Source organism: Schistocerca cancellata, chromosome 10, assembly GCF_023864275.1.
Source record: "Schistocerca cancellata isolate TAMUIC-IGC-003103 chromosome 10, iqSchCanc2.1, whole genome shotgun sequence".
NCBI classification, from domain to species: Eukaryota; Metazoa; Arthropoda; class Insecta; order Orthoptera; family Acrididae; genus Schistocerca; species Schistocerca cancellata.
The window spans coordinates 115777756-115796777 of record NC_064635.1 but is presented as its reverse complement, the minus strand read 5'-3'; the positions used below and the strand labels follow the sequence as shown (position 1 = coordinate 115796777).

The window sequence follows — 19022 nt, the reverse complement described above, 5'->3', positions numbered from 1 at the left end:
TCTGCTATTCCCCCCCCCCCCTCCTCCTCCTCACACTCCGTGTCGCCTCCTTACCACCACCACTGGATTGCATTCACGCCCCAGTCTGGCCACAGTGGCTAGAGCCACTGATAATGTGTTTTGAGTTCAGCTTGTGTATGTTTTCTATTTCAGAAAAAGGCCTGTTGGCGAAAACCTTGAATGGTTTGCAGTCTTTCCATTGTGCCGCTCCATGACTCAATGTTTTCTTGAAAATGTTGATTGGATAAGTCGTGTGTTATATTAACAAACTGGGAAGTTTCTAGTTTTAACACTTTATATGCCACATTTTCAGTTTAATGTGAGACTTGATTCCCTTGGGCACACTGTTAATTAAGTTTCTGTATTTGCAGATTTTCTTGAGATTTTCTATGGAATCAGTACCTGTGCTCTTTGCACATGGATGAATCACCTCTGTTATTTTTCTATCCATGAAATTTGAATCCTCCCTTTACCTTATGGTTCAGAACACAATTGTAGGTGAAAATGAATTAATTTGTTCCACCCACTGCTTTTTTTGTAGTACTATCTTGCTTTGTAACACTTTTGTGCCAAGTCAATCTTTAAAGGCTACACATACTCTAACCACAAAGTTGTACAAGTAAAATGTTGCACAATATAGTACGACTAGAGTTGCCACAATTGGATTTGCATATTTGGCATATGATGTAATAGAAATTTACTGATATTGCAGTTCTCTTTTGCAGTAGCAATAGCTCAGGGCAAAAAAGGAAGAAGGTATGACAGAATATGTTGTATACAAATAGGGGAGAACTACTTGATGTATTGCACCATATGTGGGATAATATAAATAATGATTGTAATAGGTTCTACAGTTACTGTAGAATAACAACATTTACATTTTTCACAGGTATCATGTCATCCAGTAACACGACACAGCACATCTTCAGCCTCAGCACTATCAAACAGTTTGCAGCCGAAATCTCTCTCAAAGACTGGTGGTCTGTCGGTAGAAGAAAGAAATTATTTTCCACAATTAAAAGTTACTAGACTATTAGAACTCACTAACAACAATAGGTCTGCAGCCACTATTGATGAGTTGGTGCAAGAGGTACGTATGTTGTGACAGATGTTGTCTTTGTGTTTCAGTATGGGCTGCAATTTAATGTTTTTATAGTAAAGACTTGTGTGTTCAAATAATTTCCCTATTCTTGGAAAAATTGCTACCCACAAAAAAAAAAAAAAAGAAAACCAAAGAACTATACTCCGATTAAAGTAACTTTGTGACTGACAGATTGCAGTAGGGAGGGGGGGGGGGGGGGGGGACAGTGTTATGGTTGTGCAGCCAACCACCCTATCATAGGTTGCTGCATAGAACCTACGAAACAGGCAACACAGTAGTACGTGGCGCTCGAGAAGGAACTACAGTTGTATGTCAGCTGGTGACTCTGTGAAACGTCAATCACAAACTAATTTTAATCGGAACATGGTGACAGAATACTTATTTTGCATGTAGATATAGAGAGGTAGTTGATGATGGTGTCAGTGCTCAGATATATTTACATTATGGAATTTTGTGAAGGAACAAGCAGCAAAGGGCACAGTTTGTTACTCGACATTTATTGAGACAAAAAGGTGATAACTCGGCAATGAGGGAAATTTTGTGAAGTCCATTACAACAGGTTCAGTGTTGTTGCAATTGTGTGGTGAAATTTTCATTGAGAGTAAGGCACTGCACCTGCTATAGCACGGATCTCACACTGCAGTATTGGCCTCAGAGGTCCCCTGATCTTGTGATACCCAATTTTAGAGGTTTGTGAAAAGTCTATGTGCCTTCGTATTCAAAACAACTTTGGGTGAATTGTGATGCTGCACAGCAAATGCAATAACTACTGGCAAAGTATGTGACACGAGTGGCTATTGCCTGGAAGTTTGTTGAGCATCTGGTGGTAGGCAGATTAAGCATTTGTGAAAAGTAAATGGAAACTTTGATCCTAAATGTGGTTGTAAAATACGCATAAGTTCGTAATTGCAAGCATGGGAAAGATGTGCCCATGTAATATTGGATGATTCTTTTGAAAATGAAGTCTTTACAGGCTGATACATAAGTGAAAATTTAACCCCAAGTTTCTATATTCAGCCACGTGGAAGATGTTTTCTTAGCAGTTAGATCAGTGTTTTTGAAATACTCTGAAAGAGGAGGAGTGATATAGTTGGGTAAGGCTCAGAGACATGGGAAGATACCAGCTCGATTACATTACAGTGTGCTGAAAATTGTGAACAGTTATTGGATTGAAAGGGGTAATTAGGTGTCACAGAGCAGGCAGAATACTGCAATGATCCACTTATTGTCCCCGTGGCATGCAGCTGACAACACAGCCAACCTGCAAACAGTCCTACACATTACATCAATGTGGAGCGAGACTCTGGTAACGACACACTGATGCATCATCACGTCGACCTGCCGCGCGTGTCAGTGCCGCTAAACGACAAAACGACTGAGCCCGAGGATGCTGCCGATTGGTGGGCCCCACAGCATAACGGCAGGAAAGGTGTCAGTGACAGGAGCAGTGGACATGTGTGCTGGACCAGCTGGCCGCCTCCAGCCAACCACCAGCTGTGCTCCTCAAGGTCTGAAGTCTGACTCGATTGGGCTGTCCGCAAAACTGTGTGAGTCGGTGCCAAAGTAACAGCAGTTGCTCCAGCTCAGCACAGTGTCAGCATGTTGCCTTCAAGCAGTGTGCGAGTCCTTTGGGCACCACTGTCACTATTACACCAGCAGGAAGGTGCTGCGAAGTGCATCAAGTTGAATAAACAGATACTTTGGTCGTCGATAATATATTCTCCTTCACTGTCTACAACAGTCTCCTAAGCTGGGCTAAATTTTTGATTCTGCAACTATTGAAATTGTGGGGTTTTGAGGTGAAGGATTTGTCGAGCCATGTTCAGAGTGCATTTTCATTTGGAAATGATGTCCCTTGAAGGTTGTACGATAGATTGCGAAAAGGGTGAAAAATGTGACAACGCAATATCAGGTGAATAAGGTGGGTGTGGAATGGACTCCCCAACCCGACTACTGTATAGTGTTTTTTGTCAGTCTAGCAGAATGTGGGTGAGCATTATCATGGAGTAACATCACTTCACACAGCATTATCAAAAGCTTTCCCTAAATCTACAAATGCTAGAAACTTAGGTTTGCCTTTCCTTAATCTAATCTAAGTCATAGGGCCAGTATTGCCTCGCGTGTTCCAACATTTCTACAGAATCCTAAGTGATCTTTCCCAAGCTCGGCTTCTACCAGGTTTTCCATTCGCCTGTAAAGAATTCGTGTTAGTGTACAGCTGTGACATATTAAACTGATAGTTCGGTAATTTTCATACTTATTAATGCCTGCTTTCTTTGGGATTGGAATTGTTACATTCTTCTTGATGTCTGTGGGTATTTCGCCTGTCTCATACATCTTGCTCACCAGATGGAAGAGTTTTGTTATGGCTGGCTCTCCCAAGGCTATCAGTAGTTATAATGGAATGTTGTTACTTCTGCGGCCTTCTTTCAACTTAGGTCTTTCAGTGCTATATCAAATTCTTCACGCAGTATCATATCTCCCATTTCATCTTCATCTACGTCAAATTCCATAATATTGCCGTCGGGTACATCGCCCTTGTATAGACCCTCTATGTACTCCTTCCACCTTTCTGCTTTCCCTTCTTTTCTTAGAATTGTTTTTCCATCTGAGCTCTTGGTATTCATATAGGTGGTTCTCTTGTCTCCAAAGGTCTCTTTAATTTTCCTGTAGGCAGTATCTGTCGTACCCCTAGTGATACATGCCTCTACATTCTTAGATTTGCCCTCTAGCCATCCCTGCTTGGCCATTTTGTACTTCCAGTCGATCTCATTTTATTGATGTTTGCATTCCATTTTGCTTGCTTCATTTACTGTATTTTTATATTTTCTTACTTCATCTATTAAATTCAGTATCTCTTCTGTTACCCAATGATTTCTAATAGCCCTAGTCTTTTTACCTACTTGATGCTATGCTGCGTTCACTATTTCATCTCTCAAAGCTACCCATTCTTCTTCTACTGCATTTCTATTCCCCGTTCTTGTCAATCATTCCCTAATTCTCTCTCTGAAACTCTCAACAGCCTCTGGTTATTTCAGTTTATCCACATCCCATCTCCTTAAATTCCCACCTTTTTGCGGTTTCTTCAGTTTTAACCTGCAGTTCATAACCAATAAATTGTGGTCAGAGTCCACATCTGCTCCTGGAAATGTCTTACAATTTAAGACCTGGTTCCTAAATCTCTGTCTTGCCATAATATAATCTATTTGAAACCTTTCTGTGTCTCCAGGTCACTTCAATGAATACCACATTCTTTCATGAGTCTTAAACCAAGCGTTGGCTGTGACTAAATTATGCTCTGTGCAAGATTCTACCAGGCAGCTTCCTCTTTCATTCCTTACCCCCATTCCATATTCTCCTACTACTTTTCCTTCTCTTCCATTTCCTAGTATTGAATTCCAGTTCCCATAACTATTAAATTTTTGTCTCCCTTCACTATCTGAATAATTTCTTTTATCGCATCATACATTTCTTCAGTTCTTCATCATCTGTGGAGGTAGTTGGCGTATAAACTTGTGCTACTGTAGTAGGCGTGGGCTTCGTGTCTAACTTGGCTACAATAATGCGATCACTATGCTGTTTGTGGTAGTTTACCTGTGCTCCTATCTTTTTATTCATTATTAAACCTACTCCTGCATTACCCTTATTTGATTTTGTATTTATAACCCTGTATTCACCTGACCAAAAGTCTTGTTCCTCCTGCCACTGAGCTTCACTAATTCCCACTATATCTAGCTTTAACATATCCATTTCCCTTTTTAAATTTTCTAACCTACCTGCCCAATTAAGGGATCTGACATTCCACGCTCCGATCCATAGAACGCCAGTTTTGTTTCTCCTGATAATGACGTCCTCCTGAGAAGTCTCTGACTGGAGACCCAAATGGGTGAGTATTTTACCTCCGGAATTTTTACCCAAGAGGACGCAATCATCATTTAACCATAGAGTAAAGCTGCATGCCATCGGGAAAAATTACGGCTCTAGTTTCCCGTTGCTTTCAGCAGTACCAGCACAGCAAGGCCATTTTGGTTAACATTACAAGGCCAGATCAGTCAATTAATCCAGACTGTTGCCCCTGCAACTACTGAAAAAGGCTGCTGCTCCTCTTCAAGAACCACATGTTTGTCTGGCCTCACAACAGATACCCCTCTGTTATGGTTGCACCTACGGTGTGGCTATCTGTATCGCTGAGGCACACAAGCCTCCACACCAACAGCAAGGTTCATGGTTCATGGGGGGTTTTCTGCCACATGTATATAATGAAGTCACCAAGTAAAGTCCTCTGCCGTATGTATATAATTATTGTCAAATATGTCTGCTGTATTTTTACTGCGTGTCACCATTGTGTTCTCTGCTTTCATTGACCTGATCTCTGTTTCTTTCTGTGATACATCACATAGCCGCCATCTTGTTTTTTATTTCATTATGGTAGTATTAATTGCTCATACCTTTATCCCCTCATTAATTCTTGTAATTATTTTGTAATTATTTATAATTTTTGTCTTCGACCATTTTGTCTTGGTTCCAGAAACTTCCCACATTGTTGTTATATTTTACTGGTAATCCACTATGTTTGATCTTGCAGCTTTTCTTGTCTCTTTAATTTGAGGAATGCTATATTTACTCCTGACTATATTTCTTGACTTCTTTGGTTGTTTTGATCCTTACGGTATGTCATTTCTTCTGAAAAAGTGGACTAGGTGTCCATGATGATCAGGTATTTCTGTTTACACTACATGTGACTTGTAGTCCCATCTAATGAATGTTTGACTCTGAGAAATCACTCTTGTAGACAGGTGTGACCTGAACTTCTTTTCAATGATTAGGTATCACAAATTTGGTATTGCAAGAAATTTTGAGTGATATCCAATACTTGCTAATTGGAAACATGCTACCTTTTCTGTGTGCTTTAAACAATAATCTTCCTTGCTTTCATATGTTTTAAATGTGTTATCTATACCCAGGATTTATCTGTGCCATGCATTCATCCACGTGACATCTGATGCTGCTTTACCATACACAATAAAACTTTCTGTGGATTGTATCAATGGACATACCAAAGAACCGCTGATACTTGCTCATGGATGGAGGCTATGCTAGTATCTTATACATCCTTACCTACCCAGTCTGTCAAGCCTGGAACAAATGAAATAGCCACTGAACTTCAGCAGTTACATCCACATGAGTAGTGGGTGCATATCTGTATTAATTTGGAGTCCAGCAAGCATTCTGTTATATACTTTAAAGTTGAGATTTTTGTATATGCTATAACTTGGAAATTCGTGACTCTTCCCAAACCCTGGCCCTAAACCCCTCATCTTTCATGCAGTTAGTGTGTCCCACACACAAGTTTTTTGTGTACCACATATGATTTAAACCTTTATCCACAGACACCACTATATAAGGAAGTAAAATGTATAGTACATTTAAAAGTTTCAGGATTCTGAAGAAGATATTACCATTTCGTGGAGAAGTGTCATCATTTTATAGAGTAATTCGTCTATAAAAGTTTCATAAGTTGGATAGGATCATTGTATTTTTAATTGTAGAGTGTGTAAACAAAAAAGATATTGCATTAGCTGTATAGCAACAAAGCCTGTATAATGTTATGAACTTTTTAGAAGACAATAAAGCTTCGCAGTTGGTAAACCTTATGGGGTGTAAGGTCACAGTCCACGAAACTCTTCCGCTCCAAACGTTTTGTTCAAAACTGCGCTGGACGTCTTTAGAGGTGTTGCTCCTCCATTGAGGCTTGCTGACTGATGGGTCAGATGTCTGAGAGCAACATATATACTGTAGTAAATGGGTTGTGACCAGAGTGACACATGATAAGCAGATCTAGTTTGCGATGGAAATGGAAAATGACAGCAAAATACCTTTCTAGGATGTTTTAGTTATGAGACAGACTGATAGAAGTTTGGAACATGAGGTTTTCCAAAAGTAAAGCACACGGGCAGATATTTACATAACAAATCCAATCACCATCCACAACAAAAGAGATGTGTCATTAAAAGTCTTGTTGATAGAGCCGAAAGAATTTGCACGCCAGAATACCTTAATGTTAATTTAAAATTTCTGAATCAGGCTTACAAGAAAAATGGCTACTTTGGGAAAGAAGTAAGCAGAATTCTACAACCAAATAACAGAAGGCTGAAGGATAAAGATGAAAAAACTATTGAGGTATACAGTTTTTCTCTCTTTTATTAAAAAAGTAACTGGTCAAATCCGAAAGATTTTACAGAAACATGAAACTAGGCCAGTTTTTAGACCAACAAAGAAAATAGATCAAGCACTTCAGTTTGTAAAGGATAATCGCCTTTCTCTGTCAGCATGCGGTGTTTATAAAATTCCGTGTATGTGTGGAAAAGTTTATATGGGAAAAACCGAGAGAAGCATGAATATACTGCTAAAGGAACACAAAAGTCTTTACTGACTAGGGAAAATAGACAAATTGGCTGTAGCAGAGCATGCTCTTCAGTCAGGAATTTTTCTGAAACAAAAATTGTATCTTCAGCAGTGAACTATTGTCCGTGGCCCTGTAGAGAAGCCATTGAAATATACTGACATAGGGATAATTTTAATAGGAAAGAAGAGACTATGAAACTGATCAACATATGGACTGTAGCTCTGCAGAATCACTAAACAGTTTCTTATCTTTGACAGCCTGATAATTGATAATTAAGTTTTATCTTTGTCAATGACCATCTCTGCTTATCACGTGGAACTCGTCGCTCTCAGATGTTTGACCCGTAAGTTGGCAAGATTCAATGGTGGAGCAATGCCTCTGAAGACGTCCAGTGCAACTCTGGGCGAAATGTTGGGAACAGAAGCATCCATGGACCACAACCTTATAACCTATGAGGTTTATTAGCAGCAATGTCATCTGGTCATGAAAGCCTTCTTTTTGCAATGAAGCTTTCTTATAAAATTTGATTTTTTCCACTTTACACTGAGGATACGGCTTTGAAAATTTTTTGAAATGTTCCTGATATGTTATGTATTTAAGTACATAATAATCAGCTTTTTTGTGACAAAAGTAAAGAGGAGTTAACTGGTGGGATCAATCCACTTGTTACCCCTACTCAGCTGTTTGTTACAAAAATTTACAAATGGTACCAAGTGCTCTAACACTTCCAGATCACGTTATATTTTGCAGATGTGTTCTCCAACTTCAGCAAACATGCCCCCAAAAAATTCAGAGATGACACCAGAAGAGAAACCTTTGAAAAGAAATGTTGGAAGGCCAAGACGTGATGAAACTGGCGGTGGACTTCCAGTGGAGAGTCCTGAGGACTGTAAAGAAAATGGTGTTACTGGTGGAGATAAAAATCCTGCCTTGGCGGTATGTACACAGTCTCATTGGTATTTTCGCAGTACAAGTGAAACACCTGCAGCTGTCCTTTTGATGCTATTTATTATATAGCAATCAGTTTTAGTGACCCAATACATCATCTTCAGGCCTGTATGCATAAACAGTAATAACGGCATCAACAACTTGCCAACTATGCAAATACAAAGACAGATTGAAAACAGAATAAGAATCGAAGACAATACTATACAAGAAAATTTACAGTAATCATTTGATAAAACCAGCAGATACATCAATAGTCACATACCTCAAATAGAATTTTGTATAGTATACTATAACAAATTTCCATTCTGTACATTGTACAAATGTTCTATACATTAATAAAATCATTCATTAAATATTGCATGATTCAAACTACTAATCTATAAAACTTAACTGTAGATAATGATGGATTTATGAGAGAAACTACATCAGAAACAGGGAAACCAAAGAAATACACATTGATGTGCAAGTAGTCCTTGCACAAGGACAGCATCAAAAATATGTTAGTGACAATATAGACTGATGAGCCAGAATATTACAACCACCACCATAGCTGGCACGTCCACCTTTGGCACAGATAACAACATTGTGGCAAGGAAGCAGTGAAGTCTTGAAAGCTGCTGGAGGGAGTTAGCACTACATATGAACACATAAGTCACCTAATTCCTGTAAATTCCAAGGAGGGGGGTGATGAGCTCTGATGCCACACTCAATCACATCCTAGATATGTTAGATTGGGCTCAAATCTGGTGAGTTGAGGACCAGCACATCAACTGGAACTCGCCACTGTGTTCCTTGAACAACTCCATCATAGTCCTGACCTTGTGACAAGGCGCATTGTCTTGTTGAAAAAACCCACTGCATTGGGAAAGATGATTGTCATGAAGGGGTGCAAGTGGTCTGCAACAACATGTTTCTGCCCCGCAATACAGGTGTCAAGGAGCCGGTCCTCTGGAAGACGGTGCATTTACGCCCTCCCATCGGAACTGTGAAGAAGGTATTGGGATTCATCAGACATGCAATGTTCTGCCACTGCACCAACATTCAGCGCCAGTGGTCACGTGCCCATTTCAGTCATAGATGCCGATGTCGTGGTATTAACATTGGCACATACATGGGTTGTCGGTTGCAGAGGCTCATCCTTAGGAGTGTTTGGTGCATTGTGTGTTGAGACACAGTTGTACTCAGTCCAGCTCAAAAGTTTGATGTTAGTTACACCACAGTTCACTGCCTGTCATGTTTTACCAGTCTGCCCAGCCTGTGATGTCAGACATCTGTAATGAGGGGTGGCTGTGCAACCCCACGATGTCTGAATGTGGTATCACTTTGGTTACGCCACGTGTTGAAGACACTTGCCACAGCACTCCTCAAACACCCAACAAGTCGTGCAGTTTCTGAAAATCTTGTGCCAATCCTCCAGGCAATCACAATCTGTCCTCCTTGAAACTCAGATCACACAGCTTCCCCATTCTACACACAGACAGCTCACCTACTGAATCTACATACACCGTGCATGTGTCTGACTTGCAGTCATTCCTTGTTAGGTGATGCTGCTATTGCCTGTCAGGTTTATATTGATAGTAGGTCGGTAGTCATAATGTTCTGGCTGATGAGTGTAACTATAGCTATCAAAATGACTATAAATATATCTGTGTCACATCACCCTTTTAAAATGCTAAGCTGAAAGCCGAATAAAGGCATATTTATATCATATGCATAAAATGAATGTCCAGGAATGTATCAGAAGACCAAATGTAGAAAACCACTATACACAGAATATACAGACCCAAAGTAATGTTCAGGGTGCACAACAAATATGCATCTTTGTGCAAGTAGCCCTTGCAGGAGGACAGCCTCAAAAAATCTGAGAGTCAGTATAGGTAAAGCTGTCAAAATGAATATAAATACATCTCTGTCACATCAAAGCTATAAAATGATGAGGCGCAAATTGGAGAGGGGCATACTTGTGTCATATGCATAAAATGAGTGTCCAAAGTGTATCAAAATACCATATAGAAAACCACATTCGTCATAACACATACAAAATATATGAAAAACCCCAACAAGATACAATTCAGGGTGAACAACATCTTTGTGTGAATCCATCCAAATATCACGCACTACCATAAAACAAATATTAAACAAGAACTACTATCTAACTTGTGTAAATGTCAGAAACTAATAATATACATTCACATAACATATAGTATCTGTAGATCACATGATACATTATCAGGAAAATCAAAGATGAGAAAAACTTCATATATACCCAATGTTGTACCAGAGGTTCAGGTACTTACAAAAAACCATAATTATCGCCAATAATGTGTGTGTAATCTATTCTTATCTGGACAAAGCAGTCAACAGAGACAAAATGCAAAATCACAAACAATGTGTATGCTCTATCCCACTTTTTTTCTTAAAATTAGAACTTTCTTTGATAAAGACAGAAAAAAGTCTTTCTTCCAAGTGACAGTGGAGGAGTGAGAAGGTTGAAGAAATTTTCCTTTCTCAATTTCACAAATTCCTTTCTCTATCTCTCAATTCCATTTCGTGTATCAGTATTGTATTTGCATCAAATGTTCTCAGTGCACTTGTCACTAGCAGAATTTGAGCTTTGACAGTATAAGGAGAGCAACTGACTATTGAAGAAGTAATGAAATCAGACAGGTGGTGTAGTTTGCACTTTGATAAGAAATTAGATTAGCACCATTAGTGAAATATCCACAGCATTTTCATCACAATGTGTAATGTGGCACATATTCCTATGGTCCCTCGGTTTCAAATGTACACTTACATGCACTGTCAAGTGCATGGTCTAATCTGTGTTAAAGTTGTTGACACACATTCCGATTTCCACAATCTCTGTTGAACGAGTGTGAGCAGTTTGAAGTGGGGGTTGACTCTGTATCTACTCAAACAGGATCTTCTGCTTATTCGGTTTGTACAGACAAGACTATTCCTTGCCTGAAATGAAGTAGTTAACTGAATAAGTCTCCATTGTAGAAACAGGTTCCACAGCTGGTGATAGGCTATCCAGTCGTGCTGCAGATCGGCATTGCAAGAGTGAGGACGCAGCCTTCTCGTCGGTGATAGGTTCCCACAACTGTCAGAAAGACACCTCATCATGAGAGGGCAGTGATATACTGTCGAGGTGGTGGTATCAGCCAGACGGACACCGGGTGGCTAATTCTGTCCACCAGTTCAGGAAATGGTAATGGAGGCTACAGCATGGTACTACTGAGGAGCTAATCAGTACATTGTGCTGCATTTGTCTTAAGTGCATCCTGGCACACTGCTGCTGGGGCATGTGGGTAATGCAGATTGGAGCAACTCAGTTGAGCGCTGCCTCCCTATTGCTGACGGCATCGGTGGCAGCTAATGGTATATCCTGGATGGCAGAGCAGTCAGTAGGAAACTTTCTTTGTCCTCCCACGTCATACCTGGCTACACACTTTACATGGTGCCTCAATGTCCTATGTGTCCTAAGCAGTACTTTCTGGGGAGTGGATCAGATCATCCTCCTCTGTTTGTACCGATCCCTTGTTGTTTAAACCTAGACTATTGGTACTTTGTTTATACGTCTGCACATTCATCTTATAGTGTCCTAACACAATCCACCATTGTGGAATATGTTTAGGTACTGGTGGCTTTTACATTAGCCCAGTTAAGAGTCTCTATGCAGAAGCTGCTGAGCTCCCTTGTCAGATGGACGTGATGTCCTCCTCAGCAAGTATCCATGCCAGTCATCCTATGCCCCATTTTTCGATGACTCCCTTGACAGCCAGTGCGGGGTGTGCCTTTCTTCTCTGTTTACTCCTGGAGATTGCTTTTGGCTATTGCTCCAGCAACTTAACTTCCCGCTACCTGCTGTATTCCTGATGGGTGCGAACCCTTCACTGCCTTGGCCTCAGGCAGTGGCCTGTGTTCATCTTTGATTTCATTCATTTCCAAAGGAAACTACTCTGGATTTGATCTATCTCTGTAAGTTTCTCAATCTTCACATGCAGATTAGCGATAGCACCTTCGTGTACACTGATGGCTCTAAGCCCGACTGTGATGTCGGCCCTACCTTCGTCATTGGCACCAACCTTTTCCAATATTGGCCTCCAGAACACTGCTCAATATTTATAGCAGAATTCTTCACCCTTTAGCAGGCCACCCAGTGCATCCAGAGACACGAGCTTTCCAATTGTGTCTTAAGTTTCAATTCTTTCGGTGCCCTTCAGAGCCTCTACGTGCTATTCACATTCCATACTTAGTGCAATGAGTCCAAGAAAGCCTCCACTTGCTCGTTAAGGGAGCCACAGTCATGTTTGTGTGGGTTCCTGGTTACATTGATCTGATGGGAAATGAGGCTGCTGATGCTTCTGCCGAAGCTACAGTCCTCCTACCTCAGCATGCTAGCTTTTCCATTCCTTCGGATTATCTCCGTGTTGCCTTCTGTTGCGGGATGGTTTCACATTATCACCGGTCTTCTCTTCACGGAAACAAACTCCAGGGAATTAAACCTCGCCCAATGGTTTGGCTGACCTCTCGGCCTTCTCACTCTTCTTGTCACGAGGAGATCATTATAGCTAGATTGCGTATTAGGCACTGTCTTTTTAGCCGTAGCCGTTTTTCAGGTGGCGATCCCCCACTACTTTGTGCTCATTGTCATCAGCCTTTGATGGTTCACCATTTCCCGAGCCAGTGCCCTTTTTTAATCGCTTATGTTCCAGTGTGTGCAATATGGTGAAGGACATTTAATCTTCGGTTAGGGAACTCCGCTGTCTCTACAGTGTATTTTGTGGACCTTTCTCCGAGGGAAAGTCCTTATTTTGCTCTCTGCCCTTCTGTCAGCAGGCTTAGTGTGTAGTAGTTTTTAACTCCTTTGGTTATTGGTTTTCTAAGGTTATGGCTTAAGCACTAAAGACTTCATTTGATTTTGTGCCTTAAAAGGAAGGAGATGTCAACATCAGCTGCTGGGCTGGGTGACTGTGGTTGGAGCAAAGGCTGTGGTCTGGCGTGCAGCTCCTGTGAAGAAGATGAAGCAGGTTGTGGTGGATGGGAAGCCAGATGATGTTGATGCCCCTCCATGCAAGAGGGATAACAGAGAGAAATTGGGTAACCTGGCTCTTCATACTCTTATGCTGACCCTCAGTACACTCGAGTGTGCAGTCAGGGAAGTACTCGGCCAACTCCGGTTGACAAAGCAGATACCGTCAACAGTTAGTTCTGCTTCATGATGTACCAGGTGGAGAACTCGCTCACTGGACAAACTATCTTTTGCACAGTTCCTTGTCTATGTCTGTGACTCTGGCATGGGCTTGGGCATAGCCAGATTTCGGTGGTGAGTGAATGTACCAACTGCTACGAACTGTGTGATTCACAGAACACATATTTCGTATTGAATGGGCGTTGATGAAAGAAAATAGGGCATCTGGAGAATTGATAGCATCAGACTTTTGGGATCCATGTACTTATTGGATTCCGTTTGTTCTACAACATTTCATGTTTGAACTGCATGCTTTTCCCATTAACCTGCTTCTGTCACAGTGTTCTGACAGCTCATTGAAACCCAATCTTGGGTAACAGTCTTATTCATCTTGGTGGACATCTACAGTTTGCAAAGTTACCCAGAGATTGGTAAAACCAATTGTTCTTGATGGAAAGCATCTTTTCACGATGGAAAGCATCTTTTCACCTGCTTACTGGTCTGGAAGCCTCACATTCTCCTCCACCACCTTGAAGTAAGTAGAGTGTTACGTGAACTGAGAACAGAAATCTGGATTCTTAGGAGCTCAACAGGCATTTAAATGTGTGCTACACCACTGTCTGTCTTGCGATATGGCAGATGTTCACTTCATGTAGGCACAGGTGCTCCATTGTGTGGTAAACGAGTCTCACCATTGAAACAATTTCATATATTAGGCATCAACTTTCCTGGCCTGTTGTACATTAGACAAGGACAGATTATGAAGAAGTTACGTGTTGTTGTTGTTGTTGTGGTCTTCAGTCCTGAGACTGGTTTGATGCAGCTCTCCATGCTACTCTATCCTGTGCAAGCTTCTTCATCTCCCAGTATCTACTGCAACCTACATCCTTCTGAATCTGCTTAGTGTATTCATCTCTTGGTCTCCCTCTACGATTTTTACCCTCCACACTGCCCTCCAATGCTAAATTTGTGATCCCTTGATGCCTCAGAACATGTCCTACCAACCGATCCCTTCTTCTAGTTAAGTTGTGCCACAAACTTCTCTTCTCCCCAATCCTACGTTACGTGTAACAAAATAATACATGCTCTGTGCCTATGCCCAGATATTTTAACTCACAGATTTGGGAGACGAGCGCCCAGCACAATCTATGCTGACAGCGTCATGCCTTCCACGTCAGGCACATACAGCTGATGGAGGTCTGATGGGCTCTCATGGCAATTGAGGTGCACCAGTGCCTCATCCAGCATGCTATCAAATGGAAATTCATCATCCCACGTGTGCCTCAGTGCAGAGAATGGCAGGAATAGATGGTTGTTGCCTGAGGACAGTTTTCGAATGATCGCAGGTGGACGGAGGAGGCCTCGGCACACTCTCAGGGAGCATAGAAGCTGCACTAAATTCGAGACCAGCTACGTGAGGGAAAGAGGAACCTGAATCTCCTAATACAAAATTGACAAAAATTGCTTGGTGTTGCAAATGCATTTAGACCTGGTGAGATACCTGTAAGATTCTTCACAGGTGATGAAAGAACTTTTGAGCAGTAGTTTATTGTAGGTTGCTGGAGGAACATGGTGTACCCACCAATCGGAAAAAGTCTCATGTCACCCCATTTTCAAGATTGGTCTTCATACACAGATGCACATAAATTATTATTATTATTATCATTATCATCATCATCATCGAGGTAAAGGTAACTGGTGGAATCAATCTGCGTTTTACCTCTACATAGCTGTTTGTCACAAAAATTAACAAATTGTACCAAACGCTGTGATACTTATAGATTTTGTGCCATGTTTTACAGATACATTTTCCAGCTTCAGCAGGCACACCTCAAAAAGATTCAGAGACTACACTAGAAGAGAAATCTTTGAAAAGGAAAAGAGGAAGGCAAAGACGAGATGAAACTGGCAGTGGACCTTCAGTGAAAAAGTCTGAGGACCATAAACACGATGGAGTTACTAGTGGAGATAAAAATGCTGCCCTTGAGGTATGTACTCATCTCATTGGTATTTTGTTCCATAAAATTACAACTTTCTCTAATAAATACATAAAAAGTCTTCCTGCCATGTGGCAGTGGAAGAGGGAGAAACTGACTGGTTGGAGAAATTGGCCTTTCTCCATTTTCCAAATTCCTATCTGTATCAGTCAATTTCATTTTGTGTGTCAGTATTTTGTGTGAATTAAATGTTCTTGGTGCACTTCTCATATTAATTCTCTGTCAGAATCCTCTATCAGAATTAATTCTCTATCATAATTCTGGCAATATCTGCCATGATATGTATATGCAGACTGAAGTGACAAATGAAAATTTATACCAAGGCCGGAGTTCGAACAAGGGTCTCCTGCTCACTAGGCAGATACTCTGGCCACTTTGTGGAGTTGAAAATGTCTCTGGAATCTTATAGGGTTTCACTTGATTGCAGCACGTATGCCTTGGTTTCAGGCAGGCTCCCCCATTTTGTTTGATGCTGAAATGCTGTTCCATTGCAGTTGGAGAGCCTCTGCAATGCTGTTAAAGTTTAGAGGGAATACCAAGAGGGCTGAGGCATGAAAGGGCATTTGGATTGAGGAGGGAGGGCTTGTTAGGGTAAACCATGCAGTTGAGCAAAGCTAATGTGCCTGGATGGCATAATGGTTAGTGCATCTGCCTAATGAGCAGGAGATCCAATACAGATTCTCGTATTTTGCTTCAGTCTGCATGTATACATCATAGATATTTGAGACTTGAAATGGTCTTTGGAACTATATAGTTTCATCTGCATATCTACCATTGTCTTCATCATGAAAGCAACTTATTGTTGGAGAAATAACTTAATCACACAGATAGTGTTTTGTCCACCACAACAAGAAACAAGAGTGGTCTCCATGATGAAACATCATCTACACTGACTTTGTTTCTATATTTTTGTGCAGCATCTTGACATCAAGTACCCTCTTCGAATTATTATTGACTTCACAGCCTGTATCTGTATTAGACTTGTTGACCTAGATTCTAAGTTCCGCAGCAACTGTGATGATAGTTTGAAGCTTGGGCTAGAATCTGTGCCAGTTCAAACAAAATCTTCTGCTTACTGAGAAGGGAGTGAGATATGGATTTATAATGTGCACTTGACAAATGGTGGAGAGATGTAGGATGGGAATTACTGGGGAAGACAGGAAAAGAAACAAATCTACATCTACATTTGCATATATATGCTGCAAACCACTTTGAAATGTATGACAGAGACTACTTTCCACTGTACCAGTTACTAGGACATTTACCATTCCATTCACATACAGAGCATGGGAGGAATTCTTTCTGAAACACCTTTGTGAGTGCTGCAACTAGTCCAATCTTGTCTTCATCCGTATGGGAGCGACATGTAGGTGATTGTAGTATGTTTGTAGATACAGCACATAAAAGCTGTTTCTATAAGCTTTGTAAGTAGACGTTCGTGGGATATTTCGTGTCAATCTTCAAGTGCCTGTCAGTTTAGATTTTGCAGCATCTCCATGATGCTCTCCTGTGGGTCAAACAAGCTGTGACAGTTCGAGCTGCTGTTTTTGTAAATATTCAATACTCATTATTAATCCTGTTTGGTACGGGTTCCACACACTCGAGCAATACTCTAGGAAATGATCTGGATTGCATTTTTATGGGCCGTGTTGTCTACAAAATCATCTTATGCTTAAGATATTGGACAGTTTGGCTTTTATGTATGCAAGTTTAGTTTTTATATATACAGGGGAAAGTTAAAGAAATCATGGAGCACACAAACAGCAAAAACAACGAGTCAACAACAGTAAGATAATATGCAATGACAAAAACATAGATAAAATGACGTCAATGAAACTAGTGTGAAATCTGTGTGGAAGCAATAAAATAAGCTTGGCACAGGATTGATTTTTTTAAAGCACTCAAACGTCACAATAGGTCTTACAAAAAATATTTTTGTAATAAACTGACAGAAAAAATAGTGACAAAAAAATTAATGTAGAGTAATGAAATTTTGGGAATACATTTGTATAGATAACATATTTAAATGATTAAATAGGTTAAGCCATTGCAAATGTGAAATGAATTAATGATTGGTGTAACTGCCAGAATGGTGAATGCAAGCATACTAATGTGCAGTCACTGTTGTACAGGTGCTAGATGTCAGTTTGTGGGATGGAGTTCCGTGCCCGTTGCACTTGTGCAATCAATGTAGGGACAGTTAATGTTGTTTGAGGATGATGATGAAGTTTTCGCCTGATGCTGTCCCATATGTGCTCGATTGGAGACAGATCTGGTGATCAAGCAGGACATGGCAACATGTCAACACACTGTAGAGCATGATGGGTTACAGTAGTGGTTTGTGAGTGAGTGTTATCTTGTTGGGAAGCATCCCCTCGAATGCTGTCCACAAATGGCAGCATAACAGATTGAATCACCAGATTGATGTACAGTTTCGCAGTCAGGGTTTATGGGATAACCATGAGAGTGCTCCTGCTGTCATACGAAACCGAACCCCAGACCTTAACTCCAATTGTAGGTCCAGCGGTTCTAGCACACAGACAGGTTGGGTGCATGTCCTTATCTGGCTTCCTCCTAACCAACTCACAGCCGTCACTGGCACTGAGGCAGAACAATCTTTCATTAGAAAACAAAGCAGACCTCTGTCCCGCCCTCCAGTGAGCTCTCACTCGACACCACTGAAGTCGCAAATGGTGGCGGTTTGGGGCCAATGGAATATGTGCTACAGGGTGTCTACCTCTGAGCTGTCCTTGAAGTAACTGATTTGTAACAGTTAGTTGTTTCACTGTGGTACCAACTGCTGCTCAAATTGCTGCTGCAGATGCTGTACAGTGCACCAGAGCCATGTGTCAAACACGGTGGTCTTCGGTCTTGGTAGTGTCACATGTCTGTCTGGAGCCCAGTCTTGTTGCAACTGTACATTCTTGTGACCATTGCTGCCTGCAGTTATATACAGTGGTTACATTCCTGCCAAGTCTTTCTGCAGTCACACTCAGTGAGCTTTTGACAAATGTACCTTTGTTGCCTTAGATAATGGCGTCTTTGTCACCTCAAAGGTGTTTTTGACTAACATCAACTCACCACATCCAGTCTCAAAGGTTAGTAACACTCACGACCAATACAGTGCATATTTAAAACAAATCTGATTTGCATCCTCTTATCCTCTTATGCGACTGTTGTGAAATTTGAATAGACATCATCTTTCAGATGTAGAAATGCACCTACCAACTTTTTTTTTGTCACACTTCTAGTCCTAGTTGTTGTGTTTATTTTTTTTTCTGTCATTGTATGTGGAAAGAATTGTAATCCCATGTTTATACTTTTTGATCTTATGACAGATCCGATGATAGCAGTTAGCCGAAACGCGTTATCACA

At 40.9% G+C, this 19022-nt stretch overlaps 1 protein-coding gene across 1 annotated transcript in view; it reads left to right on the top strand.

The window, feature by feature from the left end:
• The first annotated feature begins 8282 nt into the window (after window positions 1-8282).
• LOC126106175 (serine/threonine-protein kinase PRP4 homolog) overlaps window positions 8283-19022 on the top strand; it is a 168689-nt gene continuing 157949 nt past the window's right edge. Inside the window, exons 1-2 of the mRNA XM_049912413.1 lie at window positions 8283-8444; window positions 15453-15638. Of these exons, the coding sequence (XP_049768370.1) occupies window positions 8283-8444; window positions 15453-15638 (348 nt within the window). The remainder of the gene's footprint in view (window positions 8445-15452; window positions 15639-19022) is intronic.